The 25,007-nt window shown below is 42.3% G+C and overlaps 1 protein-coding gene across 6 annotated transcripts in view; it reads left to right on the top strand.

Moving 5' to 3' along the window:
• The window catches only part of GPATCH8 (G-patch domain containing 8), a 49,816-nt gene that overhangs the window by 4,618 nt on the left and 20,191 nt on the right, over positions 1-25,007 (top strand). Inside the window, exons 1-4 of one of the 6 annotated variants that reach the window (XM_009645461.2) lie at positions 1,963-2,037; positions 10,137-10,209; positions 23,403-23,470; positions 23,946-24,032. In XM_009645461.2, the coding sequence (XP_009643756.1) occupies positions 23,444-23,470; positions 23,946-24,032 (114 nt within the window). In that variant the 5' untranslated portion in view covers positions 1,963-2,037; positions 10,137-10,209; positions 23,403-23,443. The other 5 variants (XM_035901207.1, XM_035901225.1, XM_035901220.1 and 2 more) reach the window with 5 other exon arrangements.

Genomic DNA, 25,007 nt, shown 5'->3' with positions numbered 1-25,007 from the left:
TGTGTTTTTGTCAAGATTGGTCTCTTGCAGATTTGCATCACTGGATACGAATGCTCGTTCCAGAGGATTTTTGGAGGCTGGTGCCTGCCTTGTAAAATTCCAACAGGCAGTCCGTTACAACTGTAATTTGCTCTTTCGCGTGCTGGCTTTCATTAAAATTCTTGCAGAAGGAAAAGTTGGTATTGGTAGAAAGGAGGAGGGTGACAACATGTTTCTCTTGGCAGTGCTGTTAGGTGTTCCTGCTCAAAGTAATTGCGGAGCTGGGATACAGATAAAGGCAGGTGTTTGGTGTTCGCCAAGCAGCTGGAGGGATTTTGGTGGCACTGTGGGGCCTGGGAGGGTAATAGGGGTGACAGCTGAGGCCTTGGCACCTCCAGGGGTTTCACGGGGCCATGATGCTGAGCAGTGCCCAGAGAACATAGGAGAGCCAGCTGAAATGACCCTTTTCAGTGGCTTTTGTGCTCATTGCGGCTGCAGGCATCTCTCCTGTTTGATTTTGAGTTTGCAGCTAGAAAGACTTTTTTTTTTTTCCAGGACTGTGCTAGCGACGGTGGATGTTAGTGCTACACCATGGACCTATTGAACAGCCAAAAATGGTTCACTGTGTTTGCAATTTCAGGAATTTGAGGTTTCAGAAACCTCTGAAATTACAACAGAGCTATAACAGAGATTTTCCCCCCCCCTCCCGAGATGGCCATTCACACTGATGCTGTTCCAGCACCAACGGTTATTCCAGAGGACAGAGACTGCCATTTACCTTCCTAGCTCATGAGCCCCGTACGCTTCATGTCTTGGCAAAAGCATGGGAAGGTTGGATTTTGCTGCAGCAGATGCCTTAGGAGCCTTGCTCGGCTCTAGTCTCTGCTCCAGTGGCTGTTGTTTGTGTGGTGTTCCGTGCTTACAAGGCACCATTGGATAGAGGAGAGGTTGCCCTGTTGAGAAATCGGCAATCTAGAGGGGAGTATGATGTACGTTGGTGGAGGCCAGGCACAGTACACCATGACAACAATCCTATTTGATTTTCCTATCTACTTTAATTATTATACGTGGCCAGTCTATAGGACTAAAGATGTTTCATGGGGTTGCTCTGGGAGCGTAAGGAAGCAAGATGCTTGGATTTACCATTCCTTGTAGCGGTTTCTTCGCTGTGTGAGTATCTGCAGACTTAATTAGTGCACTTCCCTGTGTATCTCTTGGTCCGTCTGTCTTTCCTCAGACGTGTTCCTCAGTCCGGTCATTTTTTTGTCGCAGTTTTAGGTACTGTGCTCACAAATGCTTTAAGCTGGTACGTTTGGAATAAGCAGTTCTGTGCGTGCATCCTGGATTCTTTGTGCCACCCTATGTGCTTGTGTGGCTGCGTGGTCAGCTCGGGGCTGGAACTAACGGCTTTTTCTGCATGTTGGAGGATTGCTTCCACTAACGGTTCGCTGTGCAGCTGCCTGGATTCAAAGAAAGGGCTGCTTCAGACCACAAACAAGTGCTGTGGGCATGGGGAGAGGTTTCGTTTGGTACCACTGTGGGTTTTTGTTGACTTAAGGTGTATGAAATTACATGTATGCCTCAAGCAATTTGGATTTCCTGCTGCAAGGAAAGCCTTAGTCTTCCTTAAAAGAGAAAACAAAAAACCCTTTGTAGTGGTGGTGGGGTCAATTCCTTCTGCTTTTTGTCCTGTGTGGTTTTAAGACCATCACTGGCTTATGGTCAGCGTTTTCATAGACTTTCTAAAGAAAAAAAATCCAAAAGTCCATCATAAATGTTCAATATTTTGCAACTTCCATAGTTTATGATTATCATCAAACTGGCTTAGTTTTTAGAATAATTTTTTTTTTTGTTCTTATAGCCCATATACTGAATTGAGCCTGTACTTAATAAGTTCATTTGTTTTGCTAGCAAAATCATATGAAACTAGCCTGTTGGAAATGTGTTTTCTGCTGTAGAGCTAACGGTCATCTTCTTTTACAGGGCAATCACTTTGATCAATATGAAGAAGGGCACCTGGAGATAGAGCAAGCATCTCTAGACAAGCCTATAGAATCGGTAAGATACATACTTATCAGCATCGTCAACCCACCGCAAGTTAGGCCGTGATCGGATGGTACTTGATGTGAATGCAGTCAAATTGGATAGGAGCGGGCACCGTTTTGTCAGTACAGGGTTAATTTTTTTTGTGGTAACTTGCGTGCTAAGATTAAGTGGGCCTGGGATTTAATATTTAAGTAGTTCTCCTAAAACTGTAGGTGACTTTAAATTTTAGTTCAACGTGACATTTCAGAAATTGATTCAAAATAATACATTCTTTCGTAGATATTTATTTTGTTAAGTTTTTATACTTTTGGTTGAAGAATCAGTTTAATTCATATGCGAACCTGATGGAATAGTGTAGTAGAACATATTTTGATCCTTTTTTAGTTTATATTTTTGGAAAACTACTGGTGTGTTAAAGCGTTAGAATGACATCTGGCAGTACGGAAACACGGATGCGTTACAGTACTAGTACAGCAGGCCTTCCCCATGAATCTGAAACTGCGCTGTGAATTTCTTTAAAGTACTGCTTTATGTTGAAGTAGGTGTGGAGAGTACAGCCATAAGATGGGGAACAATTGTTTTGTTTAGTTTTACCCTTTTAAGCTTTTTGGAGCTTTTAAATTTTTCTCTTTGCAAAGCATCTTCGGTTAGTCTTAGGCACAGCAGCTTGTTCAGCCTAAACTGGACCCAAGTTTGGCACTTAGCTTTAGCTAAGTTTCATTTGCAGTTTCAGCGCGAGAGCAAGAAAACTTGTAGTGAATAATCAAGGGTCAGTTAATGGTGTTCTGCTTAAGACTAGATTTTTGTTAAGAAAGTACTTCTCAAGTATTTCTTTTCCTTATTAATAATTTTAAGTTCTCTGTTAAAGTTTCTTCACTTTAGTCTGCACTTAGAAGAAACTTAGCATTAGCAAAAGATCAATATATATTTTTCATTCATGTGTAGGTTGGTGTTGTGTGTGTTTGTGTGCGTGTTAGATGTTTACAAAAAATTTACACAACTTGGGGTGTTCGACATTTTTCTTCCGCAGCAGTTGGCCCATATTAGCTAAGCAGCCATGATCTGGTTTGTATTGCACGGTCTGCCTTTTTAATTTCTTCTCTAGGGTTTCCTTTCCCCCTTCTTATTTCTGTTCTTCTGGTCCAGTGAACACTGCATATAGTACCTACTGTCTTAATGTGCTGGCATGATGCTAGATTTAGGCATGGCAGTAATTGATGACGCATGAGATAATGCTGCAGAGATGGGAATTCGTATTCAATGTTCTCCTGAATACTTCAATCTTACGTTGTGATATGGGGATTTTAATTAAAATGCCAAGCTTGTTTCCCTGTGTAAATATCATGAGAAATAATTGTTGGTAGCCTACTCTGTGCCACGCTGGAAATTAGCATTTTAAAATAATTCAAATGCTACTTACAGACTAGACTGGTTATCTGATTTCTAAAAGTGTTTTCCCAAACAGAGGAATAGACGTGGTCACAGATTACATCTTTTTGGTGTTCAGAAGGGAACAATGCCTACAGAAATGTGTAAAATGTGAACGAGTACACTGGACCCAACAGCACGGGCACACACGACACACAGTGCAGATTGGATCAGCTGCAGACATAATACTTCATTGCAGTTTGATTAATGTTGAACCACAGCAGAAAAATTAAATTCAATTACAGCTTTAATAATTTGTCGTATATATATCACCATCCAAATAGCGGGACATTATTAATCTTTACAATTTTTTGGTAGGTTTTAATATGTATGGTTCAGCCTTACGGTTAAATTTGAAACCAGTTTGATGGCGATGACAAGAGAATGGCTTGCCTCATTGGGAGGAGAAAGAATTAAAACCTCCTGTTGTTCTTAATTTAAAATCCAGTTTGCTTCACTCTTCTTTTGTCTGTAATAAGAGAAACAGGCATTTGAGGTGCAAGACCCCTAGCCTGGGACGTTAACTCTTGGAAGGAGTCACAGAGTAAATGTGTAAACATACATTCTGCATTGCCACATCAGCTGTGGTCTGTGTCGGAGCACACTTAAGCTGGCTTCACGTGCTAGTCCCAGAATTTAAAAGCTACAGCTGCTGCACAGGGTGTTTTTTTGATCTCGTGAACAAGCTCGGTGTCAGAAACTGCAGACAGAAACAAACCGGTCACTTTTAAGGTTAATCTTCACATCATCTTAGTTAAGTTAATTGTTGATACTTAAAATCTGTAGCTGGGAAGCATAAATAATTTTGTCAAGTTTCCTGACACCTCTGAAAATTATTTTGCTTCCACGCTATCAATGACCTGTGTAATTTGCGAATTTAAAAAGCACACAAGTTAAAAGGAGGAATCGTTTTCTTGTCAGAGCTTAGTGGTGTACCTCTCCTGCAAGATTTTCACTAGGAAAGAGGTATTTATGCTGCTTTTTATGCCTCCCTGTATTTTATCCTGTTTGCTCACCTAGAAGTGGGTAACATCCCTAAAGGAAATTGAGAAGGAAGGAGTAAGGACAAGTATATAATTTGCGAATATCACATGTCTAAATATTTGCAGTATTAACATTTATTCACAAATTGTTTTATAATCCTTAACCAGTTCCCTGTTAGCAATTCAAGTGACCTTTAAAAAGGAATCTGCTCAGAGTAGTGAGTAAGAGCCTATGCTTCACATTATGGAAATAGTTTGGATGACAAATGTCTTTGTGCGAGAAAGGATGTTTATAACAATAGCAGATCAAAGCACTTGCTGGTTAAAACTTTAAAGTTTGGTTATTCTACAGACTGAAGAGTGGATTAAGTCTATTCTCTTAAATGTGCTTCTTGCAGCTTCTCACGGCTTCTTAGGAATATGAAAACGCTTTAGGGACTAAAGGTAGCTTGCATTTGGAAATCCCAAGGGGCAGAGGTTTTTGCCTGAAGTACGCATTTGGTGATCACTGCTGAAGTGAGATCCATCTCTGCAGCATTATCTGTTGAGAGGTGCTGACTGTACTGCTACAGCATGCAACTCAAAGGTGGCTGGAAAAATAGGTTTGGGAGTCTACAGATCATTACAATGTTGAAACATGTCCTCAATTATTATACTAGTATTTTTTTGTTCCTGTGGAAATCCTGCTTTGTACAGCTTGTTTAGGCCAAAGATGTCTGGACTGAAACATGCGACTATAACCAAAGTACATTTATGGAGAATAGAGCTGACACGAGTTAGTGGATGTACGTAGGCTAAACGAGAAGCCAGCTATTTTCCATTACTAAATTGAAGAAAATATTTCATACCAATGGACTCTTCGTAGCTGCAAATACTGATATTCCCCCCTCCCCCCCCCCCCAACCCCTTTTTTTTTTTTTTTTTTTTTTTTTTTTTTTGTTCTGGTTTGAAAGATGCTGCACTTACACTGGCTGTTCACGTCAGTGGAACCACTGCTGGCTGGTGTCCTTGAAAAATCAGAGCACTTAACCCTTTTTTAATTCAAGAAGCTGCATGCATTTTTTTTTAAAGTATTTTAAGTGCACTGAGTTCCATTACTCGAATGGGAAGTCACAAAGTATTGCAGCTTTAATAGAATCCAGATTTTCTTCACGTTAATTCCTTATTTCTACTCATTTACTGAATCTTGTTGCTGTGAATTTATGGTTTTCTTTGCCCCATCAGTACAGACTGAGTAGGAGATAGCAATATACCCTTAGAGCCTACACGAGACAGCAGCCCTTTCCCCGTGCGGGCAGTATGCAGAGTGTCAGGGGGTTGAACCAAGCTGTCCCCGTTGCAGGTTGGAGGCGAGACTGCGTATCACCCACTTATTCTGGAGCTTGTTAGTTTGTCCTTGTCATAACTAACAAATGTCCTTTTCCCCCCTCTCTCTAATTCTGCTCAGTTACACAAGGAGGTCCTTGAACTACACAAGGCTTCAGGCTTCAGTTGGTAGTTGTTTGACGATCACAGGCTATTGTAGACAACTGTACGATCTGAAGCTGGGTTTTGTCGCACCGTATATCTGTACAGATCTGTGGACTCCACTAGTTCCAAAGTGTAATTTGATGAGGCTGCTGATTTGACATTTAGCAGTAGCCATATGTGGACAGCGCTATAAATAATGTGCTTCTTGAAGCTGAATGGTGTAGCATTACTATTTGGCTTTTCTCTCTAGTCTTCATTGTGTCATCTGTAGTGAGCTATAGGTTTTGTTTTGGGAATCTTTTCAACCTCTTGTTTGCATGGGTTCACCCAGTAGCATCCGATCCTTGCTTATAGATTCCTCAATACACAGTCAGCACAGCTTACAATCCACTCAAGAGACGTATGGTTCCTGCCTATGCCAAGAGATGAATGATGCGAACACAATATGGGGTGGCATGGGGATCTTATGGAAAACCTATATCAGGCAAAACTAGTGTTCTGGTTTATCCATAATGCAGCTCAATCCACTGACTGCAGATTATATCCTACATACAACATCATCAAAACCTTTCAGTTCTTGTACGCATCTCTTCATTGTATGCATTTTTTTTTTTCTACTGGCCAGGACCTTTGGCAGAAATTTGTGCTGGGGATATCGAGGGCATCTTGTCAGGGCACAGGATGGGGAATTGGGGAGGCCAGTTTGAGCTGTTGGAGAAGGTCACGTTGGATGAGATTTTCCAAAGTAGCTTAGCCAACTCCCGTGACTGTTTGGTGAAGTCAAGACCTTTACATCTCCCACACGCTTTTGGAAAAGTTATGCTTCGTCTGTAATGCAAAGTTCCCCATCTGTAAATAGAAATGATCACTACCGAACAGCTCCAAAGTGGCAAGAGTAATGCTGGGAGGTGTAAATTGTTCCATCAGGAGCCTGCCAAGGTGCTCTGTCCTGCACTGAGCATCCTGCAATCTGGTGTCTGGCGCTGTCCCCGTGACCATTTGCCCAGACAGTGCTGCTGTTGTGAGTAGTTTGGATGGTAAATGAGAGCTCGCTTGCTCACTCAACGCCTATTTTGGCTCCCTCAATTTTTATTGTGGCTGTAACACAAGGAGCTCCAAAGCAATAGCATAAGAAAGTGAAGAGACTTGTGCTGGATCTCCTCTTAAGAAATGGGGTGATTTCCTCATTGGGCTGTTGGTGTTTTTTGTAGATTACTGTAGGAAAATTGCTACATGAGGATAATTTAGTCAAAAGGAGTGGCAGTTCTTGCCATCATCAGGAAGTTTGGTGTAAAAAAAGACATCTCTTCTATGTGAAAGAGTCCACACTTTTACAGAACTTTCACTTAAAAATGCCATTGGAAAAAAAAAAAGCTACCAGCTGTTGTGACATTTGCTGCCCCACATCAAATTTTGGTCCTGATATTCCTGGCTACTCCCCAGCCCGCCAGGCTTTTCCGGATGGTTCTCACGTGAGAGCCTACCAAGCCTGGCCTTCCATAATTAATTTTGAGGGCCGCTTTTACGCTGAAGAGCGCTCCTGCCAGTCTGCCGCTGTGAGAGGTCTGCAGTAGGGATTTCAAATGGAGGAGGAAAGTAGAACGTGGCTAGAAATGAGCAGGCTCAAATGTTAATATTAAACTCTTAGGGTTGTTCTCCTTATTCAGTGAATCAGAAGATGCTCCGTTTCAATTCAGTAATATTTAAAATTAGAAAGTAGTTTCACTGCTTAAGCAAACAAATGGAAGTGACTCGGGGGGGAAGCCACCCCCTTCCTGGGAACTGAGACAGGATAATATTCAGACGTAATTCCAATTTATGTCAAAGAACTTGTGACCATCGTCTTGAGTGGTTTTGTAAAAGTGGTGCTAATGTGTATAACCCTTCTAAATTTTTCTTTTTTTCCCTTAACATTTGTTTACCCCTTCACTGTGTCAGTCACAACACACCGCTCTTGAATCTCCCAGCCGGTCTTGACTTGTTGAATTTATTTTATGCTTTCACTCTTCTTTAATAAATACATTACTTGCAAGCAGTGAATTGAAAACAAAGCAAAAGAAAAACTACCATTAGTGATTGGACAGTTTCTTACTTTGTGTTACATTTAACTGTTCTTTTGACAGCCCAGTTTTTAAAGCCAGGTTCGTATGGAAATGCTTTCACTCCACTTGCACTGCTTTTGGAAATAGCATACTGCTTCATCTGTCTGTTTATTTTAGTGCATTCATAACACAACACAGTCAGCACAATGTCTCATCTCCACTTAGCAAAAGATTGCAAAGTACTCCTTGTCCTTTTTTTTTTTTTTTTTTTTTTTTTTTGGAAAATGCAGCCATTTTTTGTCAGCACCGGCTTTTAAAATCGGATTCAATAATCCTTTGTCAGATACAGTTGCAATGCTAATGGTAGAACAATTAGTGCGTTATCCACAAAACCTTTGAACTTCGGGGCCCTTTTGCATGAAGGACTGTGCAGTTGTTGTGGCCGTTAAAGAAACGGTCTGCAGCAGATATGTTTCCAGGTAAGTTTTCCTACGCTTCTGAACCAGTAGTCTTCTCCATGGTGTTTGTGGTTGGAATCCATATTTGTTCATTTTTTTCTTTTTTTTTTGCATATACTGATTTAAGCTTTTATAACCAGACATTTCCTTCCTTACATTTTTTTTTTTTAACATAGCCCTAATTATGTCCTGGGGGAGAGCCGGTAGTGTGGGAAAGACGTACACTATTGCCTTGAAAAATACAACGAGACAAAATGTCTTGCTTTACTGGTATATAAGAAAAAAAAAATTAAATTTATACTTGCTAGAATCTTTTTGAGGAAAAATGTATCCATGCAGCCAATATCTTTGGGAAGATTGTGTCTTTCAAGCTGATTCACCAAAGTTCTGCAAACCGTGTGTTCATTTTCTTCAATGTGGAGTGAGTGAAAAAACCACTGCTATTCTGATTTCTGTTGATGACTTGGTTATTTAATTAAAGAACCTGCAGCATAGATATCTTTTTTTTTTTTTTTTTTTTCTTTTTTTAAAAGATTCCATGTACCCCTCAATGTTACCAATTCACGGCCTGTAATAATTCAGGATATTTGTGATATCTTGAGTTGTGGTTTGCCTTATGACATTGAATAATCAGCAAATACATAGCTGATTTTTATTTTTTTTTATGATTAGAAGGTGAACATGTTCCTAACCAAGAGTCCAAGAGGAGTTGGCAGTTTGTCACTGCTGGAAAAGTGATAGATAAGGGCTAAGCTGTCAGCTTTTAGATGGTTACAAGGGAGCCGTTAGCACTCTCATTCTTTGTTTGGGGGAAGAAATGTTGCATAAAACCAGAATGAACTCCATGCAGAGCCCTGCTCCGCCTGATTTTCAAAAGCTGACACTTAATCGCTGCGTCAGTACTTTTCCACTTATTACAAAATAGCATTTTTTTTTTTAGGAAGATGAGACATTATGCTTATTGTTTCCCCTACATGCACTAATGGTTCCTTGCTGTTAACTTATTGCTAGGCCTGTTTCATTCTAACATCTTAGTATTTTTGTTAGTTTACATGTGAAATGCATCACCCAGTCTGTGCTTGAGCTCATTTTATTTAATTGATTTTTTTTTTTTGTTTTACTAACCTCACTGTTTTTTCAGTTTAATATTGGCTGCATGCTAGTTTATATATATATACATATATAAAAAAACCCAATCAAGTCTAGCCTGGATTTTGCTATGATTGTGTTTTGGTTTCTAGTGGTGGGGCAGTCTTGCACTTACAACTTACTCAGTATTATAAAAGCCTGACACACAAACAAAATGACTAAACACATTGTAGATTTTCTTTACAAAAAATCTTAAGTGGTGCTGTCTAGGTGATGGATATGATTGTATAAATAGCTTGATTTTATGCTTTTTACTGTCAATTTTTATTGGTACACTTTATTTTCTCCCACATTGCCTTTTTTTTTTTATTTTATTTTAAACGTGATGCACAAAAGTTGCCCAGCACACCATCAGAAAGTGACCGTCCCCGATACCCCATCCCCCTGGAAAAATTCTAGCCAGCAATTTTTGACATTTGTCTTTCCCTTTTATTGGGCATATATTGCCTTTTCAGTAGCATTTTTTTGCATGCATATATATGTAGAAAATCTCTTGCTCATCACATGTTTAAATGTCAGCGGGAAGGGAAGAATATATTATTGGAATATTTTTGGTTTGTTTTCTCTGTTCTGTCTGTCAGGATAATATTGGACACCGCTTACTCCAGAAACATGGGTGGAAGCTGGGCCAGGGATTGGGAAAGTCACTGCAGGGTAAGTCCAGCAGCTTGTGTCTGAAACATTCAACACCAGCTTCAGTCTTTAACAAAATTATTTCTGCTTTTTGTTCCTAGATTAGATTTTCTTTCCATTATTAATATATCCAAACAAATGCACTGTTGAGTTTCATATTTAGCAATTTGCAAGTGGAAGCTGCTGCCTCACTTATTGGTACAGGTTAGACATGATGGGTGTGTGTCGTGTACGTCTCGGAATCACCTTGTTTGGCCTTTTTGGAGGGAGGTGAATTAACTGCCTACTTACTAACAGGCAGCTTCTAAAACTATGATGATATTCTGCTGGCTGGATGCTTTGATATTAAAAGAATTAAAAATACAAGCTGGTTATGATGATCTGTGTGCATGTTTCACAGTGGTGTCAGAAGCCATTAGAAGGCGAGTAAAAGGGCCCACTGAAGACTGAAAAGTGGTGGCAGAGGTTCTCATGGATGGGAGAGGCTCACTTCTAGTTTCTCCAGGGGGCTTTCATAGGTTTGACTTAATTCTGTTCCCCAGCAGTCTGTTTGTCCAGGATTTAGCAAATCTCCTTGAGACACCATAGTGCTAGTTGAACCAATGCACCCAGTCCTCCTGCTGTCTTGAGCCTAAATTCTTCCCATCACACTAAATCCCGTGATTTAAATTGAGCCGATGCTGCTCAGTTCATGTGGGTGACTTTAGCCATTCCCCTGGCCTGCAGAGGTCCTAGTCAGGCTGAAAGCACACAACTGTGTTACGTTGAGACAAACTGAAGGTAGTGCTTTCTACCAGTCACTCCTTATGAACCACCTGCGTATGCGGTGTCTGCCCGTGGCACCGGAGCAAGGGGCTCAGTATTTACAGCAGGCACGAGACTGTGTGCCTGAAAAATTTGTGAAGAAACCTCTTGGGAAGTGTTTGAAACTTAAGCATGCCCCGAGTTCCTCCGAGTAACTTTACTCGTGTTCCCATACCCTTAGTCTGAAGACCTGGGAGCTTGTAATTGGACTTCCATGGCCCAACAGTGAGCCCATAGAGAGATAAAGTATTTCTGTGCTGTGAAGGACTGTCAAGAGGTAACGAGTTCTCTGAACTCTGGGAATGCATATTAATCTCTTGGACTAAGGCACTCTAACTTCTCAGACAGGACTGCGTTGGTGGTTAACGCTTCTTGCTTCCTCTAACATGGTTTCATTTGAAATCCTCTGGTTAATGCATGGCGCTCTTACAGTCCTCTCATGTCCCCGTGCTGGTGCCAAAGCTCAGGATGTGGTTGTAGTTGTCACCTCTTGGGCTTCTGCTTTGGCATTGCGCTCACTGGATGTGTGATTTGGTCTATTTTCTCTTTTGGGTGCCCTGTTATTGCTCTGTGCATCACCAATGTGGAAACATGGAGGCTTGAAAGAAGCTAAAGCCCTCTCCCAGCCCCAGCCGGATTCAAAAGCACAGCCCCAAGAGGGGCCCTGTGCCGTGTGGTGTCGCAGGTGATGTCGTGACGGAGTAAATGGCAGATGACTGTACTGTCTTGATTTTGGGGCAAGAGGGTGGTGTCACCGTGTCCTGAGGATGAGAGGGCCAGGGCTGCCCATGGGACTGATCAGGCATTGGCATTTGGATCCTTGTCTAGATTTAGATTTTCCCACTCTGTATTTTGAAGTGTTGAATGTGAACCATATCTTTCACGTATTATTGAAGCTCTGGTGGTTTGAACTGTCTGGAAGCTACAGACAAATCGTGGGTATGGGCTGCGAGGGCTTTCCTGCATCTAATTTTCTATTAAAATGTAGGAGTAAAAATAGCCCGTCTAGTTTAACCTGTGTAGGTGCTGAAACCTTCCTAACGCCAGCTTTGCAGAGCATGGGGGAGTTGCATAGTGCCTTGCATCTTTCGGAAGGAAAGCAGCACCCTGCCAGTCTGACAGACGGACAGAGGATGCAGAGGAGTGCTGCCGCTCCAGTTCTGCTCAACAAAGACATCGAGGGCGCTCCCTCTTAGTTAGGAGCAGCCAGAGCCTGTGCCTGTTGCCTGTGGCATTCATGATGATCATGTTGGCAGTGTTTAATTCATTATCCAGTGACCTTTTTACATGAATCTTAGGTTGTCCCAAAATCCAAATATGAACCGCCTGGAAGGAAACATTTGTATTCCATTTTAATCTCATTCTAGGAGTTTGAAGAGTGAAGTCACATGATGTGCACTGAGAATGGAAGAGCAAAACAAAAAAATTCTTCCCCTCTTCCGTATTCCCTTCTTGCTCAAAAAAGATCAGGAAATATTTCCAAAGAGAGATAAGAATAACAAATGCAGAGCATCTCTGTTGTTAACTCCACTTGCTTCATGCTGTGCTTGAGCCTGAAATCTTAAACAGCCTATGGTGAAGAGGTGGAACCACTTCGAGTAGTCTTTGGCTGCGGGTGTGGTATCTGACCTCCTGCAGAAGGCCTTTGCAAACCTTCAAACCCCTAACTTTTGCTTTACATATACAGAATTGCTATTGCATTCCTCTTTTTTTCCATGTAGTTGACTTTAATTTAAAAGGAAGTTGATGAATTCAGTGCGCTAATTTTTGTTATCTAGCATTTAATTCCAGACGTTCATCCGAACTGGGGCTCCCTCTTTTTAGTTTTGGTGAATCTACAAGTTATGCTATGTTTTCCTTGCCAGCCATAAATGCATATTACTTCTAGTAAGGCCGTTACTTTGTTGTTCAACAAGGACTTCGCTGCAAGGCTGTGCTGTTGTGATGACTTCTTTCACGTTAACTGCGGATGTAATCCAGCGGTGAGAGTGTTGAACTGTTTCTCTGTGTGGTAGCTGGAATAGCCTAAAATTCACACTTGCCAATTGCTGGTGGTAAAAATCCGCTGTTGTAGTGCAAAGGCAGCCAGCAGATTGGCTCATTCTCTGCAAAACTTCAGAGGCAGAGTAGTTTTGTACCTACTGGGGCTGCTGCCTTGTGGGGTGACTCTAGTTAACCATCGTAGCTGGTGGAAGAGCTGAGCCACTTGGATAAGAAAGCAAGTAATCTGTGTCCTTGCCATGGCTGTCATAAGAGAAGCTCTATTCTAACTGCAACGCATCCATATCTTTTGTTTTAGATGCGTATTGAGTGGAGTATCAGCCGGGGATAGTGCTGTCGTCTCTGACCATGCAGGTGCTTGAATACTGGTTCAGAGAAGCTCATCAAGAATTCAGCAGAGTCATTCCTCTGCTCATCTCTTCTCCTGATGTTTTTCACGTTGGTTTTTTTTTTTTCCCACAAACAACTTGTGTTATATTTGGAAATGATGTTTCAACTTGCAAATGGCCAATGAATATGAAAAAGCCAAAGAGGGGGTTGCCAGTTGACAGGGAACTGTCTAAATGTGCAAAGTATGGCTTGGGGAACCACTCTTCTGTAGAGATTGTGCGATGGTTGTGTTCTAACAAATGAGAAAATGGTGACTGCAAACCATTTTTTCTTTGGGGGGGAACACATGTAACTGATGATCTAGAAATCTGTGGTCTACTGAAAAAATAAAACTAGCAAAAAATGTGGTTAAAACCAGTGTCTGACCTTCGTGTGAAGGCCTGTGCTAAATGAGACCAAGGATTGTGAATAAATCAGAGGAGATATGTAAGAGTCAGGAGGGAAATGAGGCAGCTGAGTGACATCTTGAATTCAAATATTCTAATGCTTTCTCTTGGAATAAGTTATTTCATATTAAGTTAGAGTATTATTATGAAAAGCATTGAGAGACTGACACGCAGAAGTGGTATAATTTTAATCACACGTTTGAAAATATTTTTATAAGCTCTTCACGCTTTCCCTGTGTTTTCAATTATTTGACAAGTCTTGTTTAAAACAAAAGAAATTGTGCTGAAAACTTCTGTTTTCTCTTTTGGACATGTGTGTTTAATATGAGGTAACAGTGATCTAGAGGTATAGGTGCAAGACAAAACACCAGTAGTTTAATGCCATTTAATTAGACTAGGGAAAACTGAACAGAGTATGTGAACATTATCCTTAGGAAAGACAAAGCCTATTAACTTGCTTTGCCAGAAAACACGGGGAAATATGCCTTCATTCGATGCACTCGGAGAAGAACATGTAGGATGCACAGTAAATGACCGAGCATTTCAGACTGGCTGATGTTTTAACATGGCTCTCTTGAATCAGTCATCTAGCTCATTCGAGGAGTCACAGCTGAAGAGTTTGATGGCTCTTGGGATGAGGTCAGGACCACAGTGTGTGTGTGGTGGGGAATATCTGATAAATCTGGACAGGGTAGACTTGATGGCTAAAGGCAAGCAGGCGGGCTTTAAGGGGTGGTTAATGCCCCCGTCTCTGATAGCGCTGAGCTAATTCACAGCTTCCTCCCATTCTCAGTTACCCTGCTGCTTCCTTGGCAGGGGCTGTGGAGGGGAGGAGGGCAGGCAGCTCTGAAGGGATGGTTTGCCGCAAATGGAGGTGGTTTGGAGCCTGCAGACCGGTCAGCGAGGAAGGTTTGTCTGATGTTTACTGGTTGTATGGAAGGGACTCTCTGGAAGGCTTGACCAGCTTTGGTGGACAGGTAGAACTCATACTTATCTAGACACCCCATGAGTGGGTACTGGGTAATAACTGTAATTATTCAACCCACTTTTCTAGATTTGCCTTTTTAAAGGCCTCTCTTACAGAAACGGGTTTGACTGCAGCCTTTACAGAATCCCAGAATGGCAAGGGTTGGAAGGGCCCTCCGGAGGTCACCCAGTCCCACCCCCCTGCTCAAGCAGGCTCACCCAGAGCAGGGGGCACAGGACATTGTCCAGGCGGGGGTTGAATATCTCCAGGGAAGGAGACTCCGCAGCCTCCCTGGGCAGCCTGTGCCAGGGCTCCATCACCTTCCAAGTCAAGAAGTTCTTCCTCACATTCAACTGGAACTTCTTCTGCTTCAGTTTGTGCCCGTTGCCCCTTGTCCTGTTGATGGGCACCACTGAGAAGAGTCTGGCTCCATCCTTGTGACATCCACCCTTAAGTTATTTGTACGTGTTGATGAGATCCCCTCTCAGTCTTCTTCAGGCTAAACAAGCCCAGCCTTGATGCTTTAAAAATTGCTCTACCACCTGTACCAAAAGCAGTTAAGTTTCCCTATGCCATCAGCTATCTCCCTTCACACACAGCATGTAGTGTGTAACTAATTTGATGCATTTAAAAGCATTGATTTAAATCACATTCCCACAGTATTCCCAAGACTGGCATTATCCTGGTCTTTTGTGGTATCTCTGAGAAGTGAATCAGAATCTAGTATTCTGCTATGGCAACAGACAACATGTTTTTGCCATGGCACAGCTACTCTTAAGTATTTATGTTGTTGAATCAAATAGTTGCGATAATACGGAGTTTTTTCATGTAGAACTGGAACTGAGCCTTGAAACTTTATCTAAGTTTGCTCTGTGGTAGTCTGTGGGGGGGACTAAGGCAGTCCTTTCATCACTTGATTATTCTTGTGATGAAAATGTTACTCAGTGTGAAACCAAGTTAAGTTTCAAGGTGGATGGCAGGGCTTTGTGGAATACTGCTTCACACTCGTTCTTGGGTTATCTCAGCTTTTCAGAAAATAGAAGCAGCAGGTGGCTATGTTTAGGTTTAGAAGATGGAGGTCCCTTTTTGGGGCAGTTAGTTGAAGTAGCGGTAGCTTTACCTGTAGCCCTTGATCCAAAAGAAATGTCTTCCGTCCCCTGATTCCTATTCCTATTTAGCAATAACTTCCTTTTTGTTTGCTTTTGTTTTTAGCAAGGTTTTGGCTTCATTTCAGCACAACTATTCTGACTCTTCCTGGAGAGCAGTGATATCAATGCGGTGCTGTGGTGGAGGAGGCAGGCTGCCTGTGGCCAGGGCTGTGTTTGGTGTCGTGGCAGCTCTTGGAAGTGCCGTAAGAAGCCGTGGACCCCTTCCTGCATGCTGCTTCTCCTCCACTCGGGCTAAGAACAATAAACCCATTACAAATTGTCAAGACAGCGCTGTTCCCATTGATCAAGGTGTGCAGCACGCTCATGGTGTAAATTGTACTGGTGGCGCATAGACAGCACCAGTTACAAGTGTGCGTAACAGAACTTGGACTTTATTTTTATCCTTTCATGAGCGTATAAATTATCTAACAGGGTAGCAAAGTCAGGTATATCAGATTTGTTGGAAAATGCTAGAATTCAGTTCCTCCATCTAACTGTATTTTTGTTGCGTAGTTTTCAATTAAAAAAAAAAGCACAAGTGGATTTCTGCTCTGACTTGCAAATTCTGTGATGATAAATATAGTCATTGCTCCCCCCCTTCAGTTATACTGTGATGCCATTCTTATTTGGCATGTTCTTCACTAAATCTGTTCAGACAAGCTCTTGTTTTCCCTCTTGGTATAAAGGCTGAGTAGAATGAAAGAACAGAACCGTCTGAAAGGAATGCTGGAAGATGTGCAGAGAGGAGGAGAGAGAGCCTGCAGGTAAAGAAGTGATCCTGTGGCTAAGGCAGGAAATATCCGGTCTCTGGCAGCCTCTGTGCTAATTCTCATTTCTGAGATCAGTAAGAGTCACTATTCCAAGACTGTGTCAGGTGGCTGCGGGTGATGTACACTATGTTTTCTGGATGCTGGGTTTGTTAGACTTGTGGGGAGTAATAAGCGGAGCTTTGACCGCTCGAGCAACTGAGATCAGTTGCAAATGTGATCGCTTGGCAGCTGCGGCTTGGAGAAATAAGCTCAGAGTTTGAATTCCAGAGGTCTTGAATCCTGGCTCTGTCACCAGTTTGCCAAATGGCTTACAGATAATATATTAATATATTTTCCCATTTGTTAAATCCTCTGATCTCACAAAGGCAGACAGAGTAGATGTTTGTCAGGCCTCGTGAACGTGGAACAATGAGCATCTGAGAAAAATGCCATGAGGAATTGAGGAATGTTATAGTTCTTTCTGGGTTTTGAAGCTTTGTAGTAAACACAAGAAGATATGGAAGAGAAGGATAAAAATGTTTAACAGTGCCTTTATTCATTAAGTATGGAATGATTTGGCAATCTTGCCCAAGAAATAGATGTGAACACAATCTTATCTTCTTGTATCTTAACATGTCCTCACAGGACCCTGAATACTGGCATAGGTTAACCTTTCCATGCATGTGTTTGCATCATAAATCATTGCAAGCATTTTAAGACTAATATTTTCATGTGAAATTAGCTTTGAAAAACCTGGGTAATGCGGCTTTGAAAGTCTGCTATCGTCACACCAATCTTCATTACCATGTTGAAATCCACAAGACCACAGACCTAGAGGAAGGTTTATTTAATGCTTCTGCCTTCTTTGGGGGAAGCAGTCGTCCCCTTTGTTTGCTTTTGAACGTGCAAGATCCTTCCTTTGATTACGGGCGATAAGTTTATGGGTTACTTGAGTGTGCATAGTCAATGAAATCATTATTCTTTCAGTGACACATGTTTATTGTGACAGAGACATCCTTCTTAGTATCAGGCTTTATTGCCCTCTGTGTTCCTATAATGTTCAAGCAGTTTTATTAAACTGTGAAAGATGTGTGCGTGGGAATCAAGTAGTCATGGCCAGGCACAACCTGCCCCCGCTCCTGCGGTGTAGCCTTAAATCAGACAGGGCTCTTCAGCCCTCTCCGCTGACCGCGATGAAGTAAGACAGCGACTCTTATCTCTGATTTCTATTCTAGATCACCCAAGATTTATGTTCTTGCTCCAGCGTCTTCCATGGCGTTCTCTAATACCGATCATCATTTGGGTTAGCGATGGTTTTTCACCCAGACGCCACTAATAAGCCTTCCCTTGCAGGAGAGCTCTGCTTTGTTTTCTGCTAGTGTCACCTTTGGCTTGTGTTTCTAAGGAGTTTTAAGCTCCTGTTTGAAGTTTTCCCTGTGTCTGGGGTGTTTGCATCTTGCTTTCACTTGTCATTTCTCTCCTGCTTAGTAAGGATTAAATTTACAGTGTGGTTTTTGTGTACTTGGAAAGCAGTTTTCTCCTCACTGGGACTTGATGCTTGTCACTGGGGATCGTAGACGTTTCAGCCTTCGTTTGAATCTCTTGATTGTTTGTGACCACTTCCAGCAATCTGACATAAACAGGATGAGCTTGCAAATCGAATTCCCAAAGGAGACCAGGATAAAAGGCTGCCCTTGTTTGTTTGTTTCTTGCAGCAATTGGAACAAGCTTGATTACGTAGCTTCATTTTTAGCCAGCAAGGAGCACCACAGAGCAGGCCAAGTGTTGTTCAGCAGTAAAAATTACTTTATTTCCTCGTCTCTCCCCTTTTGATGTACTGAATGAGGAGCCTGAATTTTCAACGTGACAGCTATTGGGCTATTGAAACACCCAGTAGACTCAGGAAAGTTTTGAGAGCTTGCCAAATCCTAATCTTTGAAAACAAAACTCATCCACGACCATGGTGACTCCTCCCTCTCTTGCATCTTGCACAGAGACGATGCAGTTGAATGGTGATTCCTCGCGTACCTGCGATGCATTGCCGTGAGTGTTGATACCTGATGCCAGGCACCTACTGACCTTCCGTTGCCGCAGTGGGGTTTGTACCGCAGGGGATTAAACCCATCCTTACCCACCAGAGCCAACCCAGCGATGCAATTGTGAAACCCTGCAGTGCTGCCCTCATGTAGCCATGTTTCTCATTTCTGCAGCAGTCTCCTTCCAAGAGCACTTAAAACCTCCTAGAAGGTTGTCTCTTACCATGTTTTTTTTCGGTTGTAGCATAAAGGTAGCAAATAAGTAAAAATCCCCTGTGCTCAACGAGATCACGTCCTGTTGTTTGTATCCTCCTGAGATGCTTAAGTTAATGAAATTCTCCTCTGAAGAGTGTGATATCAGTCAGTCCTCTGGGATTATATCCCACAAAGCTTGTACCTGCGAGGAATTTCTATTAAGATGTCAACGTAGCGGGCAGGAGTAAGGCTGTTCTGTTACCTCTCTGGTGCTTACATCCTATGTTTAAGTGATACACTGAAATATATTCGATTTAATTACGTTAATGTGTAATTTTGGGGGTGCATCTTCTTTTCTATGGGAGCATCTTGTTCCTTCTCTGTCAGAAACGTCTTGTATCTATTGCGGCTCATGGTATTGCTGGAGGGAGGAGTTCTGAATCTGCAAATTGTCGATGAAAATTGTTTTCTGTTTTGACTGTTTAAAAAAAAAAAAAAAAAATCAAATGTGCGCTAGTGTTGACAACGCCAGCATTTCTAGACGGGCTCAGATGGCAGGTCCATCTGGTGCAGCGTCCCGTTCCGAAGAACAGAGCAGCATCTACCCGCGGTGTCCAGAGACGGAGCACGCGCCCTGCAGCTGGCAACCGTGAAACGATAATCCTCGCCTACAGCGCGACTTGGGGTCTGATGCTAAAGCCCTGAAGCATTAGGATTAACTCTTCTTTTTATCCTACAAGATTTGTTAATTTATAGCACTGCTGGTGAAGTATTTGCTCGTACCCAAGAACTTTGTGCAATTAAGAAGGAGCAGGTTTGGAGGAGCCGGCTCAGCGAGGTGCTGCCTGCCTGCAGGCTACCTCCTCCCTGCCGCTGGCAGATCTCTGGCCGGGTGCGGGGCTCTAGGAAAAGGGGCGGCTGTTGGGGTGTATTTGGGGGTGAGCAATTTTTCACAAGCTGGGAGAAAGGTTTCCCTATTTCTTTGGGAAGAGGAAAGCAAAACAAGTATCTCTGGTCAGTTTTGAAATCTCATTTCATTTCTGAATTAAGAAAATAACTTACTTAAGAGATTGGATTTTCTAAGGTGTGACTCTTGTGTAAGCTGTTTGTTTTTCCCATCCTGCTGGAGGTTTATGCTTTGTCCTCTGCACAGACATTTTCCCCTTGTGTGGAAGAAGCGTTTTACGCGATAACCCTCTCTGCTGTGGGGTTTGTAGCCTGTATAATGCGACCAGTCTGTAAAGGGAAGAGTTTGTCACCTGGTTCAGAAAGAAAATATGGTTTTGGGGGTGTAGGGGGATGGGGCATGGACACAGCTTTGTGTGTTCTGCATGATTTACCATATGGGGGGGGTGGCAGTGCTTGCAACCCTGAGAGTGGCATGAGGTGTGGGAATTCTTGCTCTTTTCGAAAGCTCAGTTTTTCCCTTCAAAGTATATCAGTGTACCTGAAAAGGGTCAGCAGGAGGCCTAAACCTGGGAGTCCCACAGTGTCAGAGAACCATGTTTACATGCTGGTAAAGATCCCGTGTCATGCACAGTAGCTCTGGAATAAATTTTCTTGAGGAAGTTCTTTAACAGGAGAACTTAAGGAGCTTAACTTCAGAAGTCCCATTTTGCCCTTTGACTGTTCATCATCCGCCCAGCCCACTTGGCAGTCAGTGGGGGCAGAGGTGGCCCTTTGGCAACAGAGAGCCTGTTCCTTTCCCTCAGTCGTAGCGGCTTTCTGAGGACACGGAGCGAGGTTCCCCCAGCCCCAGTGATCCACCACCCAGTGCTTTGCCGGGCAGCGGGTCCTGCTGCCCCAGCCAGAGCTGCAGCTTCGGTGGTGGGGCTGGGCACTGCTGCCCGTAGCCCTGTTACGTGCGCTGAGTGCTCAGGCTTGGCACTCATCAGCTGGATGTCATGCTGGGCGGCTGCGCTGGCCGGCTGCCCTGGTATTTCATTCGTAATGAAATAATGGTTAAGTTTAAAACAAAGGCATCGCTTTTTGCATTGAATAGTCTCCTCTTACCTGAAAACAGAGCTCCTTTTGACCCAAAATACTTGTAATTGCCTAAAGGTCCTGATTTGTTTCCTTCTTAAACTGCCTGCTTAAATGTTCCTCAGTGCCTCTTTTAAATTGGGCGTCACCAGGTACTCAACCTCTTCCAACGCCCAAAAATTTCAGGTTGCGAGCACAGCTCTGAATACAAAGAACAATTGCTCAAAATCTACCCGCTCCCTGATTCCACAGGGCAAAGCATGGTGATGGGGTGGAGGGGTGAGGAAGAAGCCTCTTATTATTATTTTTTTTTATTATTTTTTTTTACCCATCCTACCTGCCTACTACAAACGGCCTATTTTCTGCCCCTAATGGTTTCTGCCTAACAAATGGTGTTTCTTTTTTACAGCGTTATGATCCTGGACTTGTTGTGGTGATGGTAAACTTAGCAGTGGTAATTTTTTATTTTCAGACTGAATTACTCCTTTTGTCATCAGTGCACCAATATGTTAGGCTTACTTTCTCTGTTGTAGCCATCATCCTTCTGCTTGGTCTTTCATTTTCCTTTCCTTTCCTTTCTTTATGCACACTTGTCTGATCCTTGTTCATTAAAGGGTATTGCTAAGAAGGGATGTTTCTGTTTGTGTTAGAACTGCCAAAATCAGTTTAAACATAAATTTCTAATATTGTCCAAACTTGATTTTTTTTTTCCCCAACATGATGGGCACTAGCACTTGCTACTGCAATTTCCAAATAGATTTTGAAAAAAAAAAAAAACCAACCCAAAACCAAAAAAAAACTTTGACTGCCTTAGAAGGCAAAAGTACTGATGCATTGTTTGTATGCAGGGGTTTACCAGGGCAATGAGGCTGCATTGAAAGATCTCGATTGCTGGAGAAACAAAACAAAAAAACAAACCAAAAAGGAAAAAAAACTTGAAAAAAAATTAATATAAATTGGTGGCACTCGCTGCCAGCCATTCCATTTGGGTTCACCACTTACCAGTAAATCCCTGGCTGAGACGTTATGAAAGTGATATTGCACTTAGGAAGTCATTTTTATAACCTGTCTTTAATTTGGTCCTTTTGCTAAAAATTGCAGTCACTGCTTACTTTATTATACCATTGGGCGTAAGAGAAACACTTTCAAATGGAGAGCACTCAAAATACCCAAACGAAAGCTCAATTCAAAATATTATTTTGGCTCAGTGTTGGTAGCTGCTTTTGGACTTGGTGGCTACATGCCTGTCAAATTCATGGGCGTAGAAACAAAACCGTAAAGCGATTCGTTAAATGGACTTGTTCCTGAAAGAAAAACACATGCCTCTGTACGGGAAGAGTTAAAGAGACACAAGTCTGAGCAGAGTAGGTTCCCTCTGAGGACTCTGTGGCGTCTGCGATCTGTGCACTGGCGCTTTGCAGAAGTTAGAGAAAGCTGATATTGGAGAGGAGAGAAGCCGATGCCTATACATGTTTCCTGAGGCAGTCTTCAAGACTTTAACCTTTTGTGCATGTGGATGGCAATGGAATATCTTTGGCATGATGAAAACCTGGAGATCTTTTAGCCCAAAGGTATAATATATGTGTATGTGTGTATAACAAAACAGTTGTTTACACCAAAACAAGAGCAATAACAAGGGAAGTAAACATTCTGTTTTTTTACTCAAGGTATGCACTGGATAAGGTAAGTACTTTTTCAGTGGGCTTACATCACAACAAACAGCGCGAGTTGTGATGTAAAAATAAAAATAATAATAATTTAAAAAAAGAAAAAGCTGTGGTAGTAAAGTGCTTGTCTGCCCCATTTTGCTTTGTTTGGCTGGTTATGAGTGGATTAAAGATATGTTTTTTTTTAAAAAAAAAAAAAATCTCCAGCATAGTTTGATTAGTTCAAAGTCAATTTTCTTCGCAACTAGTCCTTTTCACAGCTTACAGATGACACGGCGGGTGCTAGAGCATCTCTCTGCAGGAGTCGGGGAAGCAGGTGCTTGACCACCTGGCCTGGACCGGGCGGTTGCTTTGGATGAAAGAAGTTTGGCTTCTGTGCCACGCTTCTCCGTCAGCTTTCCTTACTCTTGGGAAGGGACAAAAGTTGGCGGGAGGGAGGCTTCCACATCTTTTACAGGAAAGTCCTAATTGATTATTAATGTGGTAGAGCAGTAAAATGTATTTAATAGCTTTTTCACTTGCATCAGAAGATGGAGAATGTATTGCCTGATGTGGAAGCACTGAGGAGAAGGTTCATTTCTCAAGTCCTGTTAACAGCCCTGCTCTAGGACTTGGCATGGTTGAACATTAACCACGAGTATGTTTTATGTGACCAGTTAATGTTCAGAAAATACCATTTTATCAGTACTCAGGGTGCATTTAACTGTAGCCGGTTTGGAGCCGAGAAGCAGGTTTGGCTGTAAGCTGTGAGAATGGCTTGTGTTTGGTTCACTGTAGCTTTCTGGTCTCTGCACTCCAAGGCAAGATTAACCACCCAAACCCAATGTGTAAAGCGAGCTGTGGCGACGGATGGGCCGCTGACCGCCTTTGTGTGTGTTCCTCTTACAGGGAGGACAGATCCCATCCCTATCGTCGTCAAGTACGATGTCATGGGCATGGGGCGGATGGAAATGGAGGTAAGCTTGCCTGGCTCTGGCTCCTGCCCTGTACCCTGTCACTCCTTGCATGGCTCTTGGGGAGTTGTTAGGGAAGAAATTAAAAAAGTGAGAATTCACACATCAGAGGTAAAGAAAAACTTGCTCTTAAATCAACACAAGAAAATGCTTCTCCTCAAAATACATACTCTGTTTAACCGTGGGTACCTGAGTTCTGGATGCTGTCCGAAATTCCTGGGCTTTGCGATTGCAATTCCCCAAGGCTGAGGCTGCTGCTGGCAGTGGACGGGCCTGCCGGGAGCATCCATGTTGGAAGGATTAATGAACAGTTTTGCATGTGGGTTACGCTGTGGGATGACAAAAGTACAATATGCAAAGATTCTGTTTCAAATCTCATCTTTTTAAAATTACATATTCTGGCAGTCTCAGTAGTGCAAAGTATTTATGGGACAAATTGTATCTTTTTTTTTATTTTTTTTTATTTTTTAAATAAAAGCTCGACTATGCCGAAGATGCCACTGAGCGGAGGCGTGTACTGGAGGTGGAGAAAGAAGACACCGAGGAGCTGAGGCAGAAATACAAGGTACTGAAATGGGGGCATTAACAGCAAAGTTCCTGTGGGCTGAATGGGAGAGGATCTGCTCTGATAAGACAGAGCTCTTCCCGTTAGGCTGCAGTACTGGTAGTAGGAATTAAATATTTTTGTCATTGTTGAGATTATTTATATTTCAACAAACTGGTTATTCACTTCCTGGAATTAACCTTGGTGTTTGTTAGCTGCTTAAGAGCTGTAGGATAGCAGCAGGGCTTGCTCTGTGTGCTTTGCTCCTGTTCTGGAAAGAACAGTCCTAGGGTAAGCAGAACATTTCCTTCCCTAGACCCAGGGCTGCCAAATTTTTCTAGCGAACCTGCCATGTTGTCAGTGCAAAATCTGCAGATGCAAATGTTAGATGGGCAGTTTTCAGCTGGAAGTGGAGTAGATCTGTTGTTACTGAGCCAGCAGTAAGTAGTGCATTGTGATATCGTTGCATAAATCCTGCTTTCTTTGAGAAGGTAGGACATGGCTCCAGTTCTGCGAAATAGCTGGGCTGTATCTCTTTGGAAGAATTTCTCAGGCAGCATTTAAAAAAAAAATAAAAATTAAAATCTATATTTCCATAGGGTTTACAAAACCTGTGGGGTTTTTTGTAAGCCGAAGGCTGTTATCTTTTTAATGATAAAAATGGGCCATCGTGTTGGCATTGAGCATGACATGTTGGAGCATACTTGGATTAGCTGTAACAGAGTTCTCTGTGGAGACATGGTCTTTGCTAGTCCTTTAATCCACTCTTCCGCTTACCAGCCTGTAAAGTACATCAAGTCTCAAGAAAGCCTGCTTGTTTAATTGTCCTGAGATTTGAGAGGTACTGGGGTTGAAGAACAGCCCTAGACATTAGAATAAAGTGCCAGTTTTGCATAAATTTTAATTCTTTGAGGCATAATGGAAAAGTAGTTTCAATTCCATTTTAAAATTAAACATAACCACGGCAAATCTAAAATTCCATTTCACCAGTTCAGC

This window comes from Egretta garzetta, unplaced genomic scaffold (assembly GCF_000687185.1).
Source record: "Egretta garzetta isolate BGI_Z169 unplaced genomic scaffold, ASM68718v1 scaffold551, whole genome shotgun sequence".
NCBI lineage: Eukaryota > Metazoa > Chordata > Aves > Pelecaniformes > Ardeidae > Egretta > Egretta garzetta.
The sequence above is the reverse complement of the archived record's forward strand: the minus strand, read 5'-3'. Positions and strand labels throughout refer to the sequence as shown.